At 41.7% G+C, this 25,313-nt stretch overlaps 3 protein-coding genes and 1 long non-coding RNA gene across 7 annotated transcripts in view; 3 read left to right on the top strand and 1 right to left on the bottom strand.

The window, feature by feature from the left end:
- The first annotated feature begins 9 nt into the window (after nucleotides 1-9).
- Nucleotides 10-18,001, top strand: LOC144586027 (succinate dehydrogenase assembly factor 2, mitochondrial-like). Of its 4 annotated transcripts, none has more exons than XM_078383575.1 (4): nucleotides 18-340; nucleotides 457-661; nucleotides 1,713-1,823; nucleotides 11,914-12,892. In XM_078383575.1, exons 1-3 carry the CDS (start codon nucleotides 320-322, stop codon nucleotides 1,814-1,816), a joined length of 330 nt encoding a protein of 109 aa, XP_078239701.1. In that variant the 5' UTR covers nucleotides 18-319; the 3' UTR covers nucleotides 1,817-1,823; nucleotides 11,914-12,892. The 4 variants fall into 4 exon arrangements, 3 of the variants coding, with proteins under 3 accessions (XP_078239700.1, XP_078239701.1, XP_078239702.1); XM_078383576.1 differs by having other exon boundaries at nucleotides 22-340; nucleotides 457-662; nucleotides 1,728-1,823; XM_078383574.1 differs by lacking the exon at nucleotides 1,713-1,823 and having other exon boundaries at nucleotides 10-340; nucleotides 457-662.
- On the top strand, nucleotides 5,581-9,763 carry LOC144586028 (uncharacterized). Its single transcript, XR_013540709.1, has 2 exons — nucleotides 5,581-7,503; nucleotides 7,710-9,763. It is a non-coding gene; the product is annotated as an uncharacterized LOC144586028 (long non-coding RNA).
- On the bottom strand, nucleotides 8,363-22,669 carry LOC110078324 (cleavage and polyadenylation specificity factor subunit 7). The gene is given in 6 exon segments (XM_072985512.2): nucleotides 8,363-10,032; nucleotides 16,684-16,729; nucleotides 16,994-17,139; nucleotides 17,521-17,624; nucleotides 18,240-18,458; nucleotides 22,346-22,669. Coding segments are annotated over 5 exon segments (804 nt in total). The 3' UTR covers nucleotides 8,363-10,032; nucleotides 16,684-16,718.
- The window catches only part of LOC110078315 (succinate dehydrogenase assembly factor 2, mitochondrial), a 7,056-nt gene continuing 4,360 nt past the window's right edge, over nucleotides 22,618-25,313 (top strand). The window contains exons 1-3 of the mRNA XM_072985517.2: nucleotides 22,618-22,756; nucleotides 22,873-23,078; nucleotides 24,932-25,041. Of these exons, the coding sequence (XP_072841618.2) occupies nucleotides 22,736-22,756; nucleotides 22,873-23,078; nucleotides 24,932-25,041 (337 nt within the window). The 5' untranslated portion in view covers nucleotides 22,618-22,735. The remainder of the gene's footprint in view (nucleotides 22,757-22,872; nucleotides 23,079-24,931; nucleotides 25,042-25,313) is intronic.

The following is a 25,313-nucleotide window of genomic DNA, read 5'->3' on the forward strand; positions in this document are numbered from 1 at the left end:
CTTCCGCTCTCCGGAGAGGGACCGGCGCATCCGGCTTTCTCCGGCTGCCTGCGCGCGAATTAAAAAAAAAAAGGAAAAAGCATCGAAGGCTTTCTTTTTTAAAAGCAGGGAGGGGCGGTTGTCTTTTCGCAAAACGAGTATCTCTGAAAAGAGGGAAGGGCCTCGTGGGAGCAGCAGCACCTACCTGGAATGAGGGGCGGCTCTAACACGCATGTGCAGAGGAGAAGCCGGTCCGAGAAACTGGCGGCTTCCGTAGACGCTGCATCCCGTCAGACCAGCCACATGTCTATGGTAGGGAGCGAGGGATAGAGCGGCCGAGATGGCGGCGCTGGCGATTCGAGTGAGTCAGCCAGCCTGTGGCGGGGGTGGGTGGGGAGGGTTTGCTGGCGGGAAGGGGGTGTTCGCCGAGGCCGGTGACCGAGGGTCGCTTCGTCCTTCTCTTCCCTTGCCTTGCAGCGCCTCTTCCTCCTCCCCGGCCGTGCTCTTTGCCTGTCACGACGCGGCTACCGCGGGGACGCTCCTTCCGACTGCGGGCGGGACCTGCTGGAGATCCCTCTGCCGCCCTGGCAGGCCCGGCCGCAGGAGCCCCTGGAGACCAAGCGGGCGAGGCTGCTGTACGAGAGCCGCAAGAGGGGCATGCTCGAGAACGGCCTCCTCCTCGGGTGAGCGCAGCCAGCCGCCCGCCCGCTCTCCTTCCTCTGCCTATTCTCAGCTCCCTTGCCTCCTTTCCGATAGACCTTCCTAGGATCGTGACCCGGATGGGGGGACGAGACATTCGCCTGCAATAAAACATGATGGCTGCTGGCCGTGATGGGAGGTGGCATCACTCCTGCCCCGATCGCCCTTTAAAAATGTTTCCTAGCGTTGCTGTGTGTCTCGCAGGCTGTGACCCCAGGTGTATATCGGCTTGCAAGTCTGTGCCCTTGAACTCGTTGATCCTTTGCCCGAGTGTTTCCATCTTCCACTCTCCTACCTGATCTCTCTAAAACCGGAAACTCAGATTACTGTGTCTCTTTTGGAAAGCTTTAGAAACCCCCTTTCCCCTTCAGAGGAAAGCAACGACCGGCCGCGAGGGGGGATCCATCTGGCTATGGGGAGGAGGGGATTTCTAGAGAAGGCAGGAACCTGTGAGTGAATTATAGTTCCCTCCCTTCAAGCACAACCCACACTAAGGGGAGTTTTTTTCCGTGATACTACCTGGAAACTACCACATGGGAGAAAAGGATAACGTGAACCCATCACTTAAACTGCCCTTGTAATCTTGTCTGTACTCCTCCTGGTATGAGTGTATCTTCATACTTCCCAAGAACCCTAAGATTCATTCGTTATAATCAGTGTGTGTATGAATGAACAGAAATACAGTAGTCGTTTTATTAACAAACTTTAGTTTGTGGCTCCACCTACTGGAGCACTTACTGCTCCACTTGGCTCTACTTCCTGATAGCTATTCATGCTTTCCACTCCAACCTCAGTACATGCTAGCTGCCTTTGCTTTTGTCTTTCTGAATTTTAGTGCCAATTGTCTTTATGGGGTAAGTGTACTTGCTATTCACTTTTTCTACAGTATTCATATGTTCATAAGCCCAAGACACTGATGTATCCTGTTCTTGTACTTGAAAACTCAATCTCAAAGAGGAAGTATTGGAAATCACTGTGAAATCCCAAGCCTTTTTCTTCTTTTGCTATTCCTTATTTTGTGGTGTTTTTCCTCTGTTTCTTTGCCAAAGAAAATATGAGTCAAATCAACGAGAAACAGCTGTATCTTCACAACCACCTGATTAATGAAACAAGTAATGGTTGGGATATCTACCACTAGGCAACAGGTAATGCAAACTGATATATTTTGGTTTCTTTTGCCTCTTGGCATGATATATCTTGTTTCATTGAAAATTACTTTACACATGCAGCATGGGTGTATAATCTTTGGGTCTTTTCTTTTGTCTGTAATGTTCATTCAGGTACCTGTTAAACCTAGCAGAAAATCTCACATGTATCATCCATATGCTGAGAAGGCTACCACTAGCAACCTAAAATATTATTTGAGCTGAGGTTTTTTTTTAAAAAAAGACTGCTGTATCTTCCTAAGAACATAGTATTTTTGGTTGCTCTGGCTGTTAGGATGTTCAAGATCTTAAGATGACCTAAAATTAGTGGGACTTAATCAATACTTAATATTTTAAGTATTACAGAGGTCTTCATTCAATCTTACATATACTCAGAGAAAGCAAACCTCTTTGAATTCTGTGGGACTAGGGATTTGTGGAATGTGAAGACCCCTGAAGACTGAGTCAACTAGCAGGGATTATGGAGGGTGGAGACAATTCAGCCGTAGTAATGCAAAGTTTTTGCTATTTTTGTCTTTGTTTCTGAGTGTAACACAGTATACATATGTAACAAGTGCAAACTAGTGGCACTGTTAGAAGAAAAAGGGAGATAACTGAAGCAGCGAGTAGTCACACTCAAGGCTATAAGGGAAGATGAAGCATACATTGACAACTCTTGAGCAGCAGCAGCAGCTGTCACAGTAGGCACTGGAGATGGAAGAAAGTCAAAGCAAGGCAATGGAGAGGAGTGCTGAGAAGAGTAAAAATATAGTGGAGGAACCACCATGGAAAACAGTCACAGTTAGGAGCAAAAGAAGAAGAAATTTCACAAGTGGAACTGCAAAACTGCTTTCAGATTCTTGAAGAGGAGTCTGCCAGACAGCATGCAGAAGACCCCACAGGAAGACATCAGAAAGGCTGAGGCACAGCAAAATACAGTCACTGAACCTACACCCTACAAAAAGAAGAGAAGAGTAGTTGCAGTGGGAGATTTCCTACTGTATGAAGTTGGGACAGAAATATGCTGGGAAGATCCATGGACTTGCCAGGTATGCTGTCTCCCTGGAAGTCAATAACAGGATGTGACGGAAGGACTGCTATAACTCATAAAATCCACAGATACATGACACAGCCAAGAGTAGCTTTGAAGAAATCACATCAGACTTTGAAGCTCTGGGATGGAAACTCAAGGTCTCTGGGGCCCAATAGTTTTTTTTCGTCTATCCTACCAGTACTAGGAAGAGGAAAAGAAAGGGAAAGGAAAATACTCCAGGTGAATGACTGGCTACAAAGGTGGTGTCAACATGAGGGATCTGGTTTCTGGGACTACAGGTTAAGCTTCCTGGAAGGAGGACAGCTAGCAAGGTATGGCTTGAACATAACAAGGACTGGGAAGAATGTCTTTGGTCACAGCATGAAGGACTTAATCAAGAGGGGTTTAAACTGAATTGGAAGGTAGAAAGAGACACAAGCAGTTAAAGATAGATGAAGCGTTACAATCAGAGGAACAGATCAAATTTTTTAAATGGGGGTCAAAAGTAACATCAACATTATAATATTCATTAGAATGTACAAAGACAAACAAGCCACAAATCACACAATCTTTGGTGTCTATATACGGATGCCAGGAATGTGGAAACAAAGAAGAACTGGAAATTATAGTTCAGGAGGGCAAATATAACTTGATAGGAATAACGGAAACTTAGTGGGATGACTCCCAAGACTGAAATAAAGCAAATGGATAGAAATTGTTTAAAAAGAACAAAGAAAATAGAAAGGGAGGTGGAGTTATAGTATATGTAAAAATATGCAGTCCTGCACAGAAATACAGGAGAAGGAGATTGAATGTCCCATTGAGAGCATCTGAATCAATCTAGTTGGGGCAAAAAAAATAAAACGAACATGGTAACTGGAGTCTACTACCAGTTGCCCAATCAAGGAGAGGAAGCAGATGAAACTTTTGAAAAACAAATTGCAAGGATTTCAAAGAGACATGATGTAGTAGTGACGGGAGATTTCAATTATCCAGATATCTGTTGGGAGGCAAATTCTGCAAAATATGGCCCTTCCAAGAAATTCCTGGCTTGTGTGGCTGATAATTTTCTCCTATAAAAATGGAGAAAGAAACTAGAGGACTAGCTAACCTTGACTTAAATCTAACAAATAAAGATGACTTGGTGAAGGAAGTGGCAGTAAGCAGAACTCTGGGTGAGAGTGACCATGTTCTACTACAATTCTTGATTTCAACGGAAACCAAAGCAGAGTGAAGCCACACACAAATGCTGGATTTTTAAAAAGCTAATTTTAATAACTTCAGAACAAGAATTAGTAAGGTGCCATAGCAGGGGATCATAACAAGAAAAGGAGTCCAAGAAGGGTCAGAGTTCCTTTAAAAAGAAATTCTAAAAATACAACTACAAACAATTCCAACAAGAAAAAAAAGATGGGAGGCAGCAAAAAAGGCCAGCATGGCTTTACAAACAAACAAACCTCACGGAGAACCTGAAAACAAAACTAAAGATGTGTAGGGAGTGGAAAGAAGGCTCGGTCGTGAAGGAAGTGTACAGACAAGTAGCAGGGAAATGCATGGATGGTATTAGGAGAGCAAAAGCTGAGAATGAGCTGATACTAGCTAGAGATACTAAAAGCAATAAAAACATTCTTCAGGTATGTGTGAAGCAAAAGACAAAGAAAAGAATTAGTGGCACAGCTCCTCAATGGAGGTGGAAAAAAGGTAACAGGTGACAAAGAAAAGGCAGAGGTGATCAATTCCTATTTAAACTCACTCTCTCCCCATAGGACAGACTATGAATCTACAGACAAATGTAAAGTTCAAGTAGAACAGGATTGCAACTGGAGATTGATAAACAAATAGTCAAGGAATACCTTACCACCTTGAACAAGTTTTTAATAATAGTAGTAGGTAATATTAGTTTCAAGCTGTTGTCAAATATTGACTATATGAACATTTTAAAGTTTGAGTCCCTCAGTAGTGTTTTTTCCCTTTTTAAACGATCATAGAGATGTTAAAGTTATACTTAAACTACACATTTCTATGTAGCCATTCAGTCTTTCAGTGACGCTACCTGGAAATGACCACATAGTGTCATAAGAGTATGAATGCTATTTGTTCCTTAGTAAAGATGAAGAATTTACACAAGCTTCGATAAAAAGAAACTGATTGCAGTGGGTCTACTTCTGTTATAGTACAGGCTCTGAGTATTCTGACCAGAGTTTAGATTTCACAAATGCTATGCTAAATAAAGCTAAACCCTATAACCTGGGCAACAATCATAGATCTTAAATAAGCATATTTTCATCTTTGGCTAGGCTCCGGCTCACAACAGGTACATGGGAAACTATTATAATAAGGCAAACCATTAGTCCATTTCTCTCAGTAGTCAAATCTGATGCCAATGAGTCCTCAGAACCTAAGGCTGGATACTTTCCCAATCCCTGTTTGGAGATCTCGTTATTTTCTGTTGGTCTCTCAGTGCTTACTAGGTCCCCATCTGGCTTCTGAAAAGAGACGATTGGGAGTGTTTAGGGGGCCAACCCAATTTGAGAGCAGTGGGACTTTTTGTGTGTGCGTTCAATACAAACCAAGCCACAATAAATCACACAATCCAGTTGTGGGGTAGGCATCTCTCATCTGAAGAAATTTGTTGGAATGGTTCAAAGGGGAGGAATGGCCTTGTGTGCTGTGTCTCTGTAACTTAGAAAACCTCTAGGCCAGTAACAAGCTATCATTTAAAGCAGTGGTCCCCAACCTTTTTAATGCCAGGGACCGGTTTTCTTGAAGACCATTCTTCCAGGGACCGGGAGGGGGGGCTGCCACCACCATTGTCCATGAATGGGGGTGGCAGGGGGGCATCCATGCGTGGGGGTACTTGTTATGCAGTAGTATGTTATGCCATCATTTAAAGTGCCTCTGAGGAATCCCAAATAAAGATCAGCTATGCTAGTTGGTCCATCCTGACATTTTCTTAGTCACATCCTACAGCAGAAGCCATGATCCGCAGAGAGCCTTCAAAGCATCAGAGGGATCTCATTGTTAAAAAAGTATCAGTCAGAAGAAAGATATAAAAGAATTTCCAAGGCATTAGATATGCCATGGAACACAGTGAAGACAGTCATCATCAAGTGGAGCAAATATTGCACTACAGTGACATTACCAAGAACTGGACGTCCCTGCAAAATTAATGAAAAGACTAGAAAAAAATTGTTCAGGTCAAGGAGGCTGCCAAGAGGCCTACAGCAACATTAAAGGAGCTGCAGGAATATCTGGCAAGTACTGGCTGTGTGGTACATGTGACAACAATCTCCCGTATTCTTCATATGTCTGGGCTGTGGGGTAGAGTGGCAAGATAGAAGCCTTTTCTGATGAAGAAAAACATCCAAGCGTGACTAAATTTTTCAAAAACACACCTGAAGTCTCCCAAAAGCATGTGGGGAAAAGTGATAGGGTCTGATGAAACCAAGGTTGAACTTTTTTACTATAATTCCAAAAAATCTGTTTGATGTAAAAACAACACTGCGCATCACCAAAAGAACACCATACCCACAGTGAAGCATGGTGGTGGCACCATTATGCTTTGGGGCAGTTTTTTCTTCAGCTGGGACAGGGACCTTAGTCAAGCTAGAGGGAATTATGAACAGTTCCAAATACCAGGCAATATTGGCACAAAATTTCAGGCTTCTGCTAGGAAGCTGAACATGAGGAGGAACTTCATCTTTCAGCATGACAATGACCCAAATCATACATCCAAATCAACAGAGGAATGGCTTCACCAGAAGAAGATTAACATTTTGGAATGGCCCAGCCAGAGCCCAGACCTGAATCTGATTGAAGATCTGTGGGGTGATCTGGAGAGGGCTGTTCATAGGAGGCGCCGTTGCCATCTCACAGATTTGGAGTGTTTTTGCAAAGAAGAGTGGGCAAATACTGTATTGGCAAAACAAGATGTGCCATACTGATAGACTCAAACCTTAAAAGCCCAAGTGCTGTAATAAAATCAAAAAGTGCTTCGACAAAGTATTAGTTTAAGGGTGTGCACACATATGCAACCATATTATTTCACTTTTTTATTTTTACTTCACCTAAAAGATTTCAGTTTGTTCTTCAACTGAGTTGTACAGTTCATAGGTCTCATTAAAGATGGAAAAAGTTTTGATTATTTATTTATTTTATTTATTTAACTTATATGCTGCCCACTCTACCCAAAGGTCTCTGGGCAGCTTACAACATTAGCCATTAGTTATACCTAGAAAATCCTGGAAAGGTCACTGTAAGTTAGAGTTGAGTTGATAGCATGTAGTTATTGATTATGCAGAGTAGAGAAATAGCAGTAAGGGAAATTTTTCCACTCACCCCATTGCTTAGGAACAAGCACTGTTTTGACCCTCAGATATTCCTCTTGTTCCTTTGTACAATCTCTCCTGCTGGATACTAGGCATCATCATGACTCTACTGTCAGCAGCTCTAAAATTTGAGGGGTGGTTCTGCTCCCTCTTTCTGTGAGGCAGTCTCTGTGGAGAGTTGGGCAAAACCACAAACTGCCCCAGTGCCCTGCCTGATGCTCCAGGCAGGCAACCAGAAAGGCAGGGGGGGGGAGAAAGAGGGAAAGGCAGGCGATGGGGGGGTGCGCACACGTGCGTGTGTGTTTTGCAAGGGGAGAAGGTGGAAATTGGCCCGTGTCTCCAGGCAGGCAACCAGGAAGGCAGGGAAAGGCAAGCAATTGGGGTGGGGGGTGTGCGCGTGTGTGTGTGTTTTGCAAGGAGAGAAAGTGGAAATTGGCCCGTGCCTCCAGGCAGACAACCGGGAAGGCAGGGAAAGGCAAGCAATTGGGGCGGGGGGTGCGCGCACGTGTTTTGCGAAGAGAGAAGGTGGAAATTGGCCCATGCCTTCAGGCAGGCAACCGGGAAGGCAGGGAAAGGCAAGCAATTGGGTTGTGTGCGCGCGAGTGTGTTTTGCAAGGTGGGAAAGGCGGCAATTGGCCCATGCCTCTAGTCAGGCAACCGGGAAGGCAGGTGATTGGGGCGGTGTGTGTGTGTGCGCAGGTGATTGGGGCGGGGTGTGTGTGTGCGTGTTTTGCAAGGGGAAAAGGCAGCCATGGGGTCCGCGCCAGGAAATGGAAAGCCAGGCGATCGAGCAGGCAGGTTATGTGTCTGTGTGTATGTGTGTTTCGGCAGGGGAGAAGGCGGCCGGGGGGGCAGAGATCCATGTCCGGGGCCCAGTTAAAGGAAGCCCACGGACCGGCACTGGGCCGCGGACCGGGGGTTGGGGACCCCTGATTTAAAGTAGCCTAATTCATACTTCTGCAAAGCACATCTGCGGGGTTTGTGACCAAAAATTGAAGATGTGATAGATCTGGAGTTCAGGAAAGCTTTTGACAATTAGCCCCATGATATTCTGATTAGCAAGCCAACTAGGTGTGGGTTGGATAGAACAACCATCAGGTGGCTGCACAATTGGTTACAAAATTGTACTCAGTAATTATCAGTGGCTCCTCAAACTGGGAGGAAGTAACACTCCTGCGTTCGGTGCTCTTCAACATTTTTATTAATGATCGGGATGAGGGGGATGCAGGGAATGCTTATCAAATTTGCAGATGACACAAAATTGGGTACAGTGGCTAATACCCTAGAAGACAGAAACAAAATTCAAAATGATCTTAACATGCTTGAGCACTGGATAAAAACAACAGAATGAAATTTAACAGGGGTAAATGCAAAGTTCTACACTTCAGAAAAAGAAACCAAATGCACAGTTACAAGATGGAGTATACTTGGCTCAGTAATACTACATGTCAGAAGAATCTTAGAATTATTGTAGACAAGAAGCTGAATATGAGCCAACAGTGTTATGTAGCTGCAAAAAAGAACAATGTTATTTTAGGCTGCATTAACAGAAGTATAATCTCCAAATCCTGTGAAGTACTAGTTCCCTTCTGGTTAGGCCTTATCTTGAGCACTGTGTCCAATTCTGGATACTGCAATATAAGGAGGCTGCCAACAAACTGAAAGAAATTCAGAGGAGGGCAACAGGTTTGATCAGGGGAGTGGAAACCAACCTCTGAGTTAAAAATGAAAGAACTGGGCAGTTTTGTCCTTTAGAAAAGAAGACTCAGGCAAGATATAATAGCTGAGGCAACAACAGATACTGCACCTGCTCTATATAAAATAAATTATTTAATTTATTTTGTAGATAGGGGCAATATTTGTTCTGAATCATACTCCAATGGAACTAGTTACCTCAGGAAGTAGCTGGAGGCATTCAAGAGAAAATTAGACAACCATCAGTCAGATCTGCTTTGATATGGTTTACTGCACTGAGCAGAAGGCTGGACTCAATGGATATATAGGCCTCTTCCAATTCCCTTATTCTGTGGTTCTATGAAAGGGGGCCACATCATAATGCTAGTACTGAGCTGAAGTCAAGTAGATATACAATCTATGGATAGAACACATTTTGGTTGACTTTACAGTCTGGAAGGTAGAAGCCATACTTTATAGCATCCCGCTGCACATGCATACTCTTTGTATATTCACCTGTGACCTAAACGTTGTGCTCTGTGTCTGAGGAAGCAGACCAGGAAAGCTCACACTGAAATAAATGTTAGTTTTTCAGATAACACAATGCTTGTTTTTATTTTTGTTACAATCTGAGAAATTTTTAATCATCATTAATAATCATTGTGAGCAATGCCATTTTAAAACATGCCTGCTACTTCTTTGATCTTTTTATATACATTAAATATGTGGATCTTCTCTAGGTTTTTTAATTCTGCATGTTGTTCAGAACACCTGTGCCTGACCTCCTTAATTTTCTTTTGAATAACTGTATGTATGTCTGCATATTTATAGTAATTTCAAATTTTTCCACATTTATCTTTCTTGTTGTTTAGACGTTTAATTGTGTCCGACTCTGTGACCCCATGGACCAGAGCACGCCAGGCCCTCCTGTCTTCCACTGCCTTCCAGAGTTGGGTCAAATTCATGTTGGTCGCTTCAATGACACTGTCCAACCATCTCGTCCTCTGTCGCCCCCTTCTCCTTTTGCCCTCACACTTTCCCAACATCAGGGTCTTTTCCAGGGAATCTCCTCTTCTTATGAGATGGCCAAAGTATTGGAGCCTCAGCTTCAGGTTTTTTCTATCTTATTGATCATCTTCCACCAAGTTTCAGTCTTCATCTTTTTGTATATGTTCTGCATACAGATTGAACAGACAGGGAGATGAAAAGCACCCTCGTCTGACACCTTTGCTTATAGGAAACCATTCTGTCTCTCCATATTCTATTCTAACAATAGCTTGTCCCCAATACAAGTTATGCATCAGGAAAATCAAGTGCTGAGGCACTCTTCTTTCAGAACAACCTATAGTTTATCTTGATTTACACAGTCAAAGGCTTTGCTATAGTCTGTAAAAGCACAGATTGGTCTTCTCAAATTCCTTGGTGTGCTCAAGTAGCCAGCAAATATCTGCAATACGATCTCAAGTGCCTTTTCCTTTTTGAATTCCAGCTTGAACATCAGGCATTTCATACTCCATATAAGATAAAAAGCTTTTGTTGTACCTTGAGCACCAGTTCGCTTCAGGGTGGATTTGATTCAAAATGTACGCATTTAAATCACAATTTAAATTTAAATTAAAAAGAAAAAAGGATTTAAATTGATGTTTTTTATCCACACTGTTCATTCTGGCAATGGTTTTCTTCAGCCTTACTCTAAAGTTAGATGTTAACAATTTGTGATCAATATCACAATCTGCTCCTGGTCTTGTCTTGCCAGATGGTACAGCTTCTCCTTTTCTGCTTCCAAATATGTAATGTCTTTGATTTCTATATTATATATTGATGTCCACATGTACAGTTATCCCTCTGATTGCTTAAAACATGTACAGTGGTACCTCGACTTACAAACATCTCCTCTTGCAAACGATTCGAGTTACGAACGGCTCCATTTGCAAAATGTTGCTTTGACTTGTGAACGGAGCCTCGACTTACAAACGAAAAAAAAACCTTTCCTGCCCCTTTTTTAACCTAAGTTCATCTTAGGTCAAAAGAAGAAAATTGTTTTAAAAAATCGCTCCCCTAGTGGCAGAGTACGGATTAACCGGCTTTGCATTAGTTTCTATGGGAACTAATGCCTCTACCTACGAACAGCGCCTTGACATACGAACGAAAAAACAGCCCGAATGGATTAAATTGTTTTCAATGCATTCCTATGGAAAAGTTTGCCTCGACTTACAAACTTTTCAATGTATGAACGCCGTTCCAATACGGATTAAGTTCATAAGTGGAGGTACCACTGTACTTGTGATACAGATTGCTGGCTTCACAGAAATCTGAGTTGTTCCCCTGCTTCATTTTTGAGACCTAGATCAAAGTTTCTAACAGCATTTGGTTCTGCTTTGTTCCCTACTTTTGCGTTCTAGTCAGTTTGATTATAAGTATTACTTCTAGATACTTGCATTAAAGTTTTCGATTTCATATTCTTCGGTATCTCTAGTTAGAGGAAAGCCTTATATACAGGTACCTTTGACCCTGGATTCTACCATTTCCTCTTCTTGAAATAACATTGTAATTGATGGGTGTCTGCTCAAGTGGTTCAGGGCAGATGAGCTAAAAGTTTGTCAAAACATAGGGAGTATGAAGGCGAGGTTGTTTTCTCCGTACTTTTCTGATACAACAGCTTTTGGACAAGGTTATGAACAGCTCGGTATCGATTTGGGATAAAAGGTATGATTATATTTCATTTTGGTGGAAAAGATAGTGCCTCTTTGTGTCTGAAACTGTTGCTATCAAACACTCAAAAACACTAGAGGGAAAACACACTATAGATTTCTTCCAAGTTAAATTGAAAAACATTTACTCTCATCTCTAAGAGTGGGGGAAGCCAGGGAGCGTGAAAAGGAGACTAAAGTCTCCTAGCAGTGGCTATGAATCTTTTATTATTATTATTATTATTATTATTATTATTATTATTATTATTATTATTATTATTATTATTATTATTATTATTATTATTATTATTATTATTATTATTATTATTATTTTTGCTTAAAGATGCATCTTCCTTTTTCTTTAGTCAAAGGATCAGGGAGCATGATGATGGTAGGGATGAGGAGGAGAAGCACGAATTAAAATCCACCCACTCCATCATTGATAAAGCTTCGGTGAGGGCAAGTTCCTATTGGCACCACAGCCCAATTTATTGGCACTCTGCATATGCTCAGAAGGATGCCCCATTACATCATGCGTTCTGGGATGGATCCTGGAGTTCAAGATTCTATCCAGGATTTCCCAAGTACAGTACAAATTGGGGGGCTGAGAGTTCTGACCCCAAGAGAGGCTTGGAAAACAACCACTAGAATTCGGGCCTTTTCGGCGGTAGCACCACAATTATGGAACTCTCTTCTGCCTGAAGTCTGCCTGGCCTCTTCACTGGGCACATTCAAAAAGCTGCTAAAAATATGGCTATTTAGACAAGCCTTCTCTGAATATACACTCTGATACAACCGTGTTCAATAATATAACTTCTATCATATTGTCATGCTCCATGTTTTTATTTTCTTCTATGATTTTAATTGTATTTATTGTATTATAATTTTATCCTCACTTCACGTTATGATTTTTTTATTTTCACCCCTATGTATTAATCTCACTATTTGCTATTTTGTTACTCTGTTGTTTTTTGTCATTTGTTGTAAACCACCTAGAGTGACCTTGGCTGCCAGATGGGCGGTATATAAATCAAATAAATAATAAATAAAAATAATTATGTTGATATGTTCCCCAGAAATCTGATTAATATTATTCAGTTACTTTGCATCATAGCCCCCTAACTCCCTGTGCTACAACTTTCCTCAGTATTAGAGCCACTCCAGTTCTTCTGAGTTTGTCATTCCCAGAGTAAAACACTTTGTGGCTCTCTCTGTAGCCCCATTCCAGTCTATTTTAGTTTACAGACATTAAGCACTGCAATATTTAAGTATTCCATTTACTGCTTTATGGCTTCCAGTTTTGTTGTTGTTTAGTCGTTGTGTCCGACTCTTCGTGACCCCATGGACCAGAGCATGCCAGGCTTCCAGTTTACCTTGATTTATATTTCTCACATTCCATGTCTAATTTTATGTTATGTGCAGCATTGGACTTTCTTTTTCCCTGTGTCACATCAGCCACTAGACATCCTTTCGGCTTTAATCTGGTTGCATCATTAATGACAGCATTAGTTTAACTTGTCCACTGCTCTTCCCCAGGAGGTGAGTGAGTGCTTTCTGACTTAGGTATTTTGGACAGTGTCATAAGTTTTCAAAGTAAGAAGTGCAGTAGTGTACTACCTTTTGTACTAACAGAAGTTAACTTGAGCGTCACTGCCTTTATCTGTGAAAAATCCTCCGCCAGTGTCATCTTCAGCTACCACTGCTGCCCTGCATAAGCTTCTCTGCTCCCATCATCACTGAAACTATCCATTCTCTTCTGCTGAAGAAGGTGGATGCATTGTAGCCTGGAGCCTTAGTTGCAAACATTCCACCCTGGGTATTCCTGCCAGGAGTCCAAGCTCACAGTGGGAGTCTAGTCTCCTGAGAGAATTGCTCTTGGCTTCTTTGACACTCTCAAAGTGCCTCACCACATAAAGTAGTGCATCCAAGAAGAGGAAACACATATTACAGAATACCTATTCTTCACTAATATAAGAAAAAACAAAATCAGCCAGTTGCAAGAGAAAATCAAAGCATGAGGAATATGATACTGACATGTCCCAGAAAAATAAATCAAACTATGCTGAGTATTCAAAGAAACTGCTGTATAACCCACTTAGATATGGTGCCAATCAGAATAGAGTATTTTTCAAGGAAGTTCAGTGAAAAGACAAAAGCACTAACTTCCTGGTTTACTAAGTTTACAATTTTCCTGCTCCCTCCAATACAATTTATTTACAAGATACACTTTCAGCTGTGCTAGAAATGAGAGATTTTTTATTTGTTTTAGGTTGAAAAGCAAAAATCTGACATGCTCTGGGTTCCCCTTTCTGCAAATGTTTGTTGCAATGAAATCTCACTGTCAGATTAATTCAATACTGTATGTTAGAACAGACTATGCTTTTGTTTAGATAAATTACATTATTTCGTTAATCTGGGCTAAAGCTAATGGATGCAACAGTAAAGCTGCAGACAAATGGTGTTCCTACTAATCTAACTCTCTTAAATAATGTATGTGAAATAATAGATAATTTTTGAATATTTATTTATTTATTTTATTTATTTATTTTATTTATATCCCGCCTATCTGGTCTGATTGAGACCACTCTAGGCGGCTTACAAAACATATAAAACAGCATATATAAAAACAATTCTACGTTAAGAGAGGGTTTCAACAATGAAGGCAGAAGGTAGGGAGAGGAAAAAAGGTCAGGAGTTGATTAAGGGGAAGGCCTGCCGGAACATCAATGTTTTTAGTTGTTTTTTAAACAAGATCTCTCGTTATCATAAAGAGACAGTATTATGCAATAAAGGCCTTCTCAGGGAACTCATAAATGGCTTACTGTGTTCTTTGCTCCTTTTACCTTACATGTACTCTAAGGAGCAACCAACTGAACATGCAAGTTCTAAATTTAGTTATACAATAACAATTATGTGCCATCAAGTTACAGTGGGGTCTCGACTTACGAACTTAATCCACATTGGAAGGCGGTTCGTAGGTCGAAAAGTTCGTATGTCGAATCTGCATTTCCCATAGGAATGCATTGAAAACCATTTAATCCGTATCTGCTCTTTTCAGTCCATAGAAACTAATGGGAAACTAATGGGAAGCTGCTATTCCGCCTTCTGCCACTAGAGGGGGATATTTTTTCTTTTTTTCTTAGGTCAAGAAAAGTTCAGGAAAGGAGGGGGGAGGCAGGGAACAGTTTTAAAAGCACTTTTGAAATCTTTTTTTTCAACAAAGCCAATTTTAAAGCATGTTTTAAAGCATGTTGTGCTGATTTTTTCAGCACAAAGACACAGGCAGGCTTTTTAGGTGCTGAGCAAGCCTCCCCAAGCCTCTTCAGAGCCAGCCGATCAGCTGTTAGGCGGGGAGAGGAGGGGCCAGGAGCAGAGAAAAGCACAAAATGGCTGCCAGGCTCCCTGCTGGGTGTCGGCTTTTATCTGTTTGCTGCTCTTTTTCCTGCAGTTCGGGGGCTACCAAGGCCTGGTAAGTGACTTTCTTTTATTTATTTTTAAGTTTCTGACCTTTTTTCCCCCTCCAGAAGCCTCTAAGGGGAGGGAGGGGGCACTTTTTTCCTGTTCGTAACTCGAGGAAAGTTTGTATGTTGAGTATGTAATTTCCTATCGGGCGGGTTCGTACGTCGAAAAGTTCGTATGTAGAACCATTCGTAAGTCGAGACCCCGCTGTAATTCTGATTTATGGTGACCCTTTTCAAGGTTTTCTGGTAGAAAATACTTAGAAGTGATTTACCATTCCCTTCTTCTGGGGGTTTCCTGGGACTGTGCAGCCTTCCTATCATCACACAGGCTGGCTCTACATGCAGGAGGCACTGTGGAGAACTGATCCCCAACATCTGGCTCCACAGGCAAATACCTAAAGCACCGAAATTCAGGTGTATGAACCATAATTCTGGATGATATCCTTAATCTCCCTTTCCTGTGGCTCCCCTGGCTTCCAATTGATGAATGAGATTATTTAAAAGTAAGAAAAACCAGAGAAGAGAAGGGGGAATTCTTTAATTAAGCAAAATCTCCCTTGCCAATGACATAATCAGTCTTCTGCAAGTATAGCTAAACCAGCTGGTGTACCATAACCCCAGATAGAAATGACTACAGAGTTGAAAACAAGAGTTGACAAACGTTTCAGAAGATAGGGCCATACAATCCCAATGATGCAAAATAGTTACAGCCATGGAAATCTATTATACATACCACCATCAAAGTAGAACTGGTGACGGCAAGTTTGCGACATTCTGGCTGAAGTCCTATTGTACTTCGTGTTGCATAAAGGTATACCTGCAGAACCTAGGCAGAGTGTATGTCTCATTGTGTAATTAGCTATTCCATCTGCCAGGCTACTTGCTGGACATGACTTCTGGATGGGTGAGAATTTTGTAACTGCCTGCACAACTTTTGAGGATTTTGACCTCTAAAATGTAGTATCTAATAATAATTGTGTGCCATCAAGTCAGTTCTGGGATACAGCTGTATTGTATTAAATCACACTGTAGTCACAGCTGAAATCATGTTTATCTTTCCTTTGTAAAGAGCAGAAGGAAAGTATAATGAAAGTAATGTTAACTGTTATGCATATATGTTTATCATCAGATTGCTTCTTCTGTTTTATATTGTTACCTTAAGGGTAGGGGAGGGCACAGTATAAATAGATATTAATAAAGCCAAAACAGTTTTGTTTTTCAGGCATTTTGGGCAAGGAAACAAGGTAGTGGAAATCATTTTTGTAGGTCCTGTGGAAAAGGTTAACATGCTAGTATTACTGTCAAATACTGCCATCCACCAATATGAACTCCTAAATGAAGAGAAATCCATTCAAAGAAATAATAGAGAACAGCTCGATGAGGCTAACTGCACATGTTTCACCTCACAAATCAGCAACCAAACTGATATTTCTACCATAGAAAAATCAACTTGCACAATGATATCCTATTGAGGTAAGTGGATGAAAGTGGAACATTACCTCCAGTACTGAAACTCAGCCACCTTCTAGGGCAGAACAAAGAGATTGTTAAAGCAAAACAATGCCATATAGCTGTTGAGGCTTTGCTCATTACAGTTAGCCACATCTGTCTATTGAAGGATTACATGAATGACAGAAAACAAAAAAAGATTAAACTAAGCCAGGAAACACTTACAATTCGTTGTTGTGTGCCAGCAAGTCCCTTCCAATTTATGGCAACCCTAGAAATGAATGATGTCCAAATATTAACAAACCTACTCAGTTCAAGATCTTCACATTATGTCAGAAATCATACAGTGTTGTTTTTTTAATTAGACTCAGTTACTTCAAATATATATATAAATGCATAGTTGCAATATTCATATCCCCAGCTCTAACTTAATTTGCTTTTGGTGGATATAACTGGAGTCTCAACAATCAAATCCCACCCTCTTTCCCTGCTTTGCTCCCTACATAATTAATATTTCCTCCCCAATAAAACGTACGTTTTCGAGCTCGTGCTTCAAATTTTGCAAGGTTCTTCTGGGTAGCCAACTTTACTTCCATCTTATTTCCATCAAGAATTCTGCCTGGCAGCAGCTCCAACAGTTTATGAACAGAGTTTTCAGAAGCAACCACAACTTCTGCGTACCTTTTCAGAGCCACAGGAAAAGTTAATTAAACACTGGCAGGATCTCCTGGATAAACTGTTTTCCAAGAATCATCTCAGAAAGCAACACTGCTGCAGAAGCAGCCTCATCAACAGGACAGAACAATCAATTCCTACCTTCTAAACACAAAACTAACACTAAGGAGAGCAGTGTATCAAACATAGGCTAAGATTTCTCTAAGTGGAAATAACCCATCTCATTTCCAGATCACTTGAACAAGCAGCCATTTGCTGCACCCTTAAAAATTAGGAAGAAATCTTGTCTAATTGGTACACTCTTCTCAAGTATGCTTATTGTTATTTTGTGCCTCATACAACAACTACTCTTCCTGAGGGCTCCTTCATGAAAAATCTTGTGCTTACCCTTTGGACTGGCCATTGGCTCTGTTTTCAGCAAACTTGAGCTCTACCACATCGTAAACACCCACAGAGCGGATGATTCGTGTCAGCTGCTGGTCAGTCGTCCACTGCATGCAAAGGGACAAAAAGCGACAATATCGTAACAAGAAGCTTTAGCACTGTCTTTATACTATGGGCTTTTTCCACTTAATATTACACTTCTACTGGAAAAACATCACGTTCTGCAAACAGAAGCTGCTCGATTTTTGTAATTTCTAAGAAAAATAAGACATGCTATATATCGGGTGGGCAATTTTGTTCCATTTCATTTTAATCTAATTTTTACTTACACTCTCTTTCTCCCATAGCTATGAAGAAAAACAGTTTATAAAAGGATTAAAAGATTACTGCTTTTGCTGGAACTGATTGCAGTTGTAGTCCAAAATGACAGAAGGCTACAAGTTGCTCACCATGCACTAAAATAAAATCACTATACTGAAAACAACACATTTTTGCTGTTTTCATATTCAAACTTCTCTGTGCCGTCTCATGATAGTCAATAATAGCAAAGCTATATCCAGCATGCATTATATTCAACATTACTGGGAACTCTAGCTCTACAGAAAGCATCAACAAAACAAAACAAAAACAAAATCTCCCACACTATTCACAGAGGTTCAGTAAAAGATAAATCAGTTACTGTCTCTCCTTTACATCTTGCTCTGATATAGAAGCACATTTACCCAGGAGAAGCTGCCAATATAAACAGCAGCTCTTTTATTGCGCAGTCCGCTGTAGGTATACAGGATAGCAGGTGATTTGCTGTTTGGCTTGGGAGACCGTTCTTGCCGGTTTTCAGGTGGTGGCTCAGTGGTGGCAGTGCAACTTTCTGAATGTTGCAAGCTGGCAGCTAACACGTCGTCATATAAATCCATCTTGTCAGCATTACTAAACTCAGAATCCTAGGAGACACAAAGACAGCACTTGCAATATGCACATAAAAGGGTTCCACCCTTGCTCTGTTTCTCTATTGTTCTACTAGTAGTACACATATGTCCAATCATCAGTCTCAGTATTACAACAAAGCAAAGGAAGCTTCTCAACCCCTCACAACCATTATTTCCCCCATTCATAAGGGACAACAAATGCTATAGGATTCACAATTTCACTCAGCATATCTCAGCATCATTTTTTGCATGGAGTGTGCCTGTTTCATCACTATAAATGCACAAACATTTGCCTTTCCCTTCTTCAGGAAAATGTGTCATAGCAATACACTTCCATCCATAGTGTACAATCTGTGCTTACCACTGTGGTCCCAATACAACCTTGTACAGGTATTTCCTTACAGAGACATGGATAATTTATTTACGGTGAGTTGCTGTATATTTCCTTAGTGCATGACTAGTGATGGGTATGGCTGGCTGGAAAGCTCCACAAGTATGTTTGTGGAGCTAGAGGTTGCGTGTTCAAATCCCCACAGTGCTTCCAGTGAGAAGAGTCATAGTGTGTAGCCTTGAGCAAGCTGCATAGTTCCAGAGTGCCTCCAAAAGAAGGGAATGATAAACCACCTCTGAGCGCTCCATGCCTAGAAAACCCCGACAAGGATTGCAGCAAGTTGGAATTATTATTACTATTTCATATAAGCAGAAAGAAAGTGACAGCACAACTGGTAATCTACATGACAACAGGACAGGACACAGAACCTTAAAGGCATGCCTGAAATTTCACTCCCACTGCTTCTACAGATTTCTACAAGTTCAAAAAGCCAGCTCCAGTTGCATCTTGAGCATTGTGACAAAAATGGAACAGGTTATGGGCTGAATATAGAATGGAGACAAGAGTAGGTTCACTGAAGACAGTGCCCAGAATCTCATTGGCAGATTTACTCTAGTATAAGAATAAAGACATAAATCACAGCAAACATCTTTCATTTTATCTATAGCGTTTTCAGACACTTTTGGAGCCATACATTAACTCTGACAAGGTTTTTTCGACTATCCAAAAGAATACTCTGAAGAAACTGGCATACCATAACTTCTAAATAAAGCTCTCCATTCTCATTAATTTTCTTTTGATACCTAGGATTTTCTCTCTACCAACTAGTGTTGGTAAGCTGTCTTCAGACTTCATAGTATGTTATTTTATTCTTTTCCTATCACACTGGTGATATCCTTTGCTGGTATTCGGTGTTCCTAAAATTTCTAAGGTAACAGTATATTGTGTATTCTGTGCCATGAAGTTGAAACTGACTTATAGCAACCCTAATACGGCTTTCAAGTGAGATATTTAAGGAGCGGTTTTACCAGTTCCACTGCTCCAATGGGTCTCCATGTCGAAAGTGGAAATTTTAACTCTGTTCTCTAGAGTTCTAGTCTGTCACTCTATCCACTATACCACACTGGGAATCTAACAGTGTATTACAGGCTCACTAATTTCTAATTCTGCCACTAGTGAACATAGTTTTATGTGACTTCTTACTGTTTTACACTTCTCATTTTTTCACCTAAATAGAATAGTGTGCAAGAATATTTAAAGAAACCTGAAGTGCAAAGTAAGCCCACTAGGCTCAACCAGTTAACCAATGGGTACGACAGCATTCAATTTACACTTCAGTATGTGACAATGAATACAATGAGTAATACTGAATAAACAGAAATAATATAAATACAGTAACAGCAAATAATAACTTCTTTGTTGAGGAATCCATCGTCAACATAAAGGATTCTAGAAACTATCCACCTTGAAGATCACTATTTTCCTGTTCTACAGTTACAGAATTATCTAAGAGTGTTTCAGTTACCTAGTCACCTAAAAGAAAGAAAAAGATGACTATTTAGGAACCACCATAGATAGGTTTGTGGTTAAAAAACATTAGAAAAAATTAATTGATGGGGGGGAAAGCCTAGTTTACATGATTGAATGTCACTCATGTTTAATTAATATGGTTCAGTCACTGAGACCAGGATACAGTCCACCCCACAGAGCACATGTTGTGGGGAAACAACTGGAAAACATGTATGACAGAGAAACGGAGCAAGATGCAACAGCTCTAGAGAGTAAAATCGTTAACCTAAGTCTCCGTGGATGGTGTAATGCCCACAATTATCCTATTATATGCTCTGTGTAACAACAGAAGGGAATTTCTTCCTTAAAAAAAAACAATTGATGCATCAGGATATGCACACACACAGAATACTTACAAGAAGCGGCAGCAAAAACTTTAATAATAAGTGAACAAAAATTCAAATGTGTAGTACACAGTTTGGTCACAGACAATACTGCAAATGTACCCAAGAAGAGAAATTTAGAAGAGAAAGAAGGAAATATAAAGCTAACAACATACTGTTGCAGTGCTCATTTGCTACACCTCCTAGCCAAACATCTCAGCAATAATACTGATATCATTGAAACTAGGTAAAGGTAAAGGTTTCCCTTGACATTTAGTCCAGTCGTGTTCAACTCTAGGGCGCGGTGCTCATCCCCATCTCCAAGCCGTAGAGCCAGCATTCATCCGTAGACAGTTTCTGTGGTCATGTGGCCAGCGCGACTAGACATGGAACACTGTTACCTTCCCACCGTGGTGGTATCTATTTATCTACTCACATTTACATGCTTTTGAACTGCTAAGTTGGCAGGGATGAGCGACGGGCGCTCACTCCGTTGCGTGGATTCGATCTTACAACTGCTGGTCTTCTGACTTTGCAGCACAGAGGCTTCTGCGGTTTAGCCCGCAGCGCCACCACGTCCCATTGAAACTACTCTGTAACAATTATTTTGCAGCAGCAGTTCTAAACAGAATGGGTGGGACCAAGATACTACTCCCACAAGATGTTAGATGAAACTCTGCAGTGGATTGTTTTGAGCAGTGTTATCAATAACTGGCCTATTCTGATGACAGTTTGTTACCAAAATTAAGGGAAAACAGATGGCACTGGCACAGCAAAATCCTCAACACCGAGCTTAAAAGAAATGTTGAACATATGCTGAGTATACTGAAACCCATTTCTAAAGCTTTAAACAAAATACAGAAAAATAGCTGTTTTACTGCCAAAAATTTAGAAGGAACTAAGTGAGCACTACACATCAAGACAATTACAAGCATTTAAAAAACGAATACGAAAACTACTGTCTCCTTCTCATCTGCTTTCAAATACAGTACTTTCAATATCCAGCATCAGGGTGAAATTTTAAGTGCTGAGGAAGAATTGGCTATGACATGCCTATCCAAACAACAATCCATCTGCAATGCCAACATTAACGAACTTCAGAGCTACCTTCCAGCCCTCCATTTCCCACAAAGGATTGTTGGGAAGTACTTCAAGGAACATTCACGAGGAGCCTCCGGCAACCTTCTTAGGTGTTCAAATGATTCACACCAAAGAGCAAGCCCAGCAACTTTATTGTCATCTTTCCAGCCACAACACTGATGATGGCACACCGTTGGCTTTTTCACTCCACCCACCCCGTTCCCGCTGGCCGTCTCTCTCCTTATGGGATTTGTTCTGTGTGGTTGTTCAATGATGCTGTTGAATTTGTAAGCCGCCCAGGGTGGCCTCGGTAGGCAGAAGGGCGATATAAAAACCAGTCAAACCACCCAACCAACCACCAGTCCATTGCACCCGGGGCCCGAGTCAGCGTCAAGAGTGCAGGTTGCCCTGTCTCAGGCTGAGCTTCATCTGGCGCTTCCCTGAGGGCTGAAGCCCTGAAGAGACGCCGCAGGTCGGGCCCTTCAGCCCGCCTTAAGCCTCTCTGCCTGACCGGGGCGCCCCCACCCCCTGGCTGGCCGGCCGGCGCTGAGGCCCCTCGGCCGCTCCCCCCGCCGGGCGGGTCTGTCCCCGGCCCTCACCTGGTTGAACTCTTCGTCGGCGTAGATGTCGATGAGGTCCACTCATTCCGACATATTTTCAGGGGCGCCCCAGAGAGAACCGGCGAGAAAGAGCCGCACTGCAGGGCCAGAGGAAGGGAGGGAAGAAGGCGTCGAGTTAGTGCCCGGCTGGGCTCCCTTGCTCGCCTCCCCCCCCACCGGGCCGCGACCGAGCGAGGGCCTAACCCTGCGCCGCCTGACCTGCTCGCTCGCTCGCCAGGCGGAGGCAGCGGCAGCCCCGCCCCCCTTTTTTTCTCCGCGCGGGTCCCGAAACGGAGAAACTGGCGGCTTCCGTAGACGCTGCATCCCGTCAGACCAGCCACATGTCTATGGTAGGGAGCGAGGGATAGAGCGGCCGAGGAGAGAGCCGAGATGGCGGCGCTGGGGATTCGAGTGAGTCAGCCAGCCTGTGGCGGGGGTGGGTGGGGAGGGTTTGCTGGCGGGAAGGGGGTGTTCGCCGAGGCCGGTGACCGAGGGTCTCTTCGTCCTTCTCTTCCCTTGCCTTGCAGCGCCTCTTCCTCCTCCCCGGCCGTGCTCTTTGCCTGTCCCGATGCGGCTACCGCGGGGACGCTCCTTCCGACTCCGGGCGGGACCTGCTGGAGATCCCTCTGCCGCCCTGGCAGGCCCGGCCGCAGGAGCCCCTGGAGACCAAGCGGGCGAGGCTGCTGTACGAGAGCCGCAAGAGGGGCATGCTCGAGAACGGCCTCCTCCTCGGGTGAGGGCAAGAAAATTTATAATCACATTGTATTGCTGTGGGAAGGGAAGCCAGTGGAGAATCTCCAAACTGGAGGGCTTAATTTCGGTATGATGATCCTCAGAAAATAACCTCTCTGCGTCAATAAAAGTGTACAGTATTAGCTTCTAGGTAAACAAGCTTGTAAAGTGGTTTTCCTTTGATTTCTCTGTAAACATAGGAACATACGGTATTTAGCGGGGAAGGGATGGAAGATGGGAGCTCATCCGTTATGACACTTGTGTCTCTTCTCTTCTCTTTCTAAAATTATGTGGTTATCAATCAATCAATATTTTGCCGTCTCCGACCCATTAAAATATATTTATAATATTTAAAATAAGTGGAAGCAGTTAAAACATTTCAAGACAATTAAAACAGTATAAAGTAATGATAGATTACCTATATGTTGTTTTTAATATTGATGTTATATACAGTCAATTTTAATTTTGCAGTCTCTGACCCTTTAAAATACATACATGTAATATTAAAACTAAATGGAAGCAATTAAAACATTTCAAGACAGCTAAAACGGTGAAAAATGATAAAATAGATTGCCCGTGCATTGGTATTTTTGTTTTTTTATGATGGTGTTAGGTAGAGCAGTGATTCTTAACCTTGGGTTACTCAGGTGTTTTTGGACTGCAACTCCCAGAAGCCTTCACCACCAGCTGTGCTGGCTGGGGTTTCTGGGAGCTGCAGTTCAAAAACACCTGAGTAACCCAAGGTTAAGAATCACTGAGGTAGAGGTCAAGATTGTTTTTCGTATTATTTGAGCAGAGAGAAGGAATTTGACCACTGATTTGGTGGCTTCTTGTTTGTGTTGCTTAATAAATATTTTGTATGCCAAATCAGAGTCCTACCTGGGAAGACATTCATTATGGGCTTGAGGAATTTGATATGCTCATTTCTGTAAAAATTACACTCGAAAAGGACGTGCTTCAAGGTTTCAATTTCTCTATCCTTACAAGGGCACAATCTTTTTTCATAAGGGGTGCCAGAATATCACCCATCTAAAATTGCGGATTGGAGACAGTTAAATCGGGCTCTTAAGAAGACATGCCTGTATTTTGGGATAATCAGATTCTTTAAATACCTAGCACTTTGGGAAAAAGTATAGTTTAGGCCAAGGTGCAAGGTTAAAGTTTTCTCCAGGTAAGAGTTGTATCCAGACTTCTGATGAACCCTGAGATTCCCCGATTAATTCATTATAATCAGAGTGTGCATATATGTGTGTGTATGAATGAACAGGAATGGTATTTTCATTTGCAAGTCTTAGTTTGTGGCTCCACCTAGTGGAGCGTTTACTGCTCCACTTGGCTCTACTCACTGATACTGTTTCCCTGAAAATAAGCCCTAGTATGATTTTTCAGGATGCTTGTAATATAAGCCCTACACCAAAAATAAGCCCTATTTAAGTGAAACCCCGCCCTCCACCATTGTGCAGCAACCAGAAGAAGAAGACATGACTGTATTTGAATAAATGTAGATGGTTGTATATGAAAAAAATAAAACATCCCCTGAAAATGAGCCCTAATGCATTTTTTTGGAATATAAATTAATATAAGACCCTGTCTTATTTTTGGGGAAACACGGTAGTACTTTTTCCACTCCTCCAACCTCAGTAGAGCTAGCTGTCTTTTCTTCTGTCTTTGAGGATTCTGGTGCCGATTGTCTTTACGGGGTAACTGTTCTTGCTATTCACTTTTTCTACACTATTAATAATTTTATAAGTCCAAGCCATATATAAATGGTTTGCTCCTAGGCTGTTGAAATGTTACTAGCACCTTTTTCTATTTTGCTATTCCCTATTAATTATGTGTTGCTATTCTTATTAGTTTCTTTGCCAAAGAAAATCTTAATCAAATGAATGAAAAACAGCTGGACCTTTATGATCGCCTGATAAATGAGCCAAGTAATGATTGGGATATCTACTACTGGGCAACAGGTAAGGCAAAATAATATATTTTGAGTTATTTCAGGTCTTGGTGTTATTTTTTTTGTCTCATGAATATTGCTTTACACATGCAGTGGGAGAGTATAATTTTTAGATTTTTATTTCTTCTGTAATATCTATAGAGGCACCTCTTATAATAAGCTGAAAATCCATATGGTTGTCCATATGCCCCAAAGGCTAGCACTGGCAATCTCAAATATTATTTGAGCAGATTTTTGTTTTTTAAAAGAAACCTTGGTATATCTTTTCAAGAACCTGATACT

Source organism: Pogona vitticeps, chromosome 1, assembly GCF_051106095.1.
Source record: "Pogona vitticeps strain Pit_001003342236 chromosome 1, PviZW2.1, whole genome shotgun sequence".
Classification (NCBI taxonomy): domain Eukaryota; kingdom Metazoa; phylum Chordata; class Lepidosauria; order Squamata; family Agamidae; genus Pogona; species Pogona vitticeps.

Coding starts and splice junctions, on each gene's coding strand:
- LOC144586027 (XM_078383574.1), top strand. CDS start 320: ATGGCGGCGCTGGCGATTCGA. Junction 341..456: donor TGGCGGCGCTGGCGATTCGA/GTGAGTCAGCCA, acceptor CTTGCCTTGCAG/CGCCTCTTCCTCCTCCCCGG. Junction 663..11,913: donor GAGAACGGCCTCCTCCTCGG/GTGAGCGCAGCC, acceptor CTTTTTCTTTAG/TCAAAGGATCAGGGAGCATG.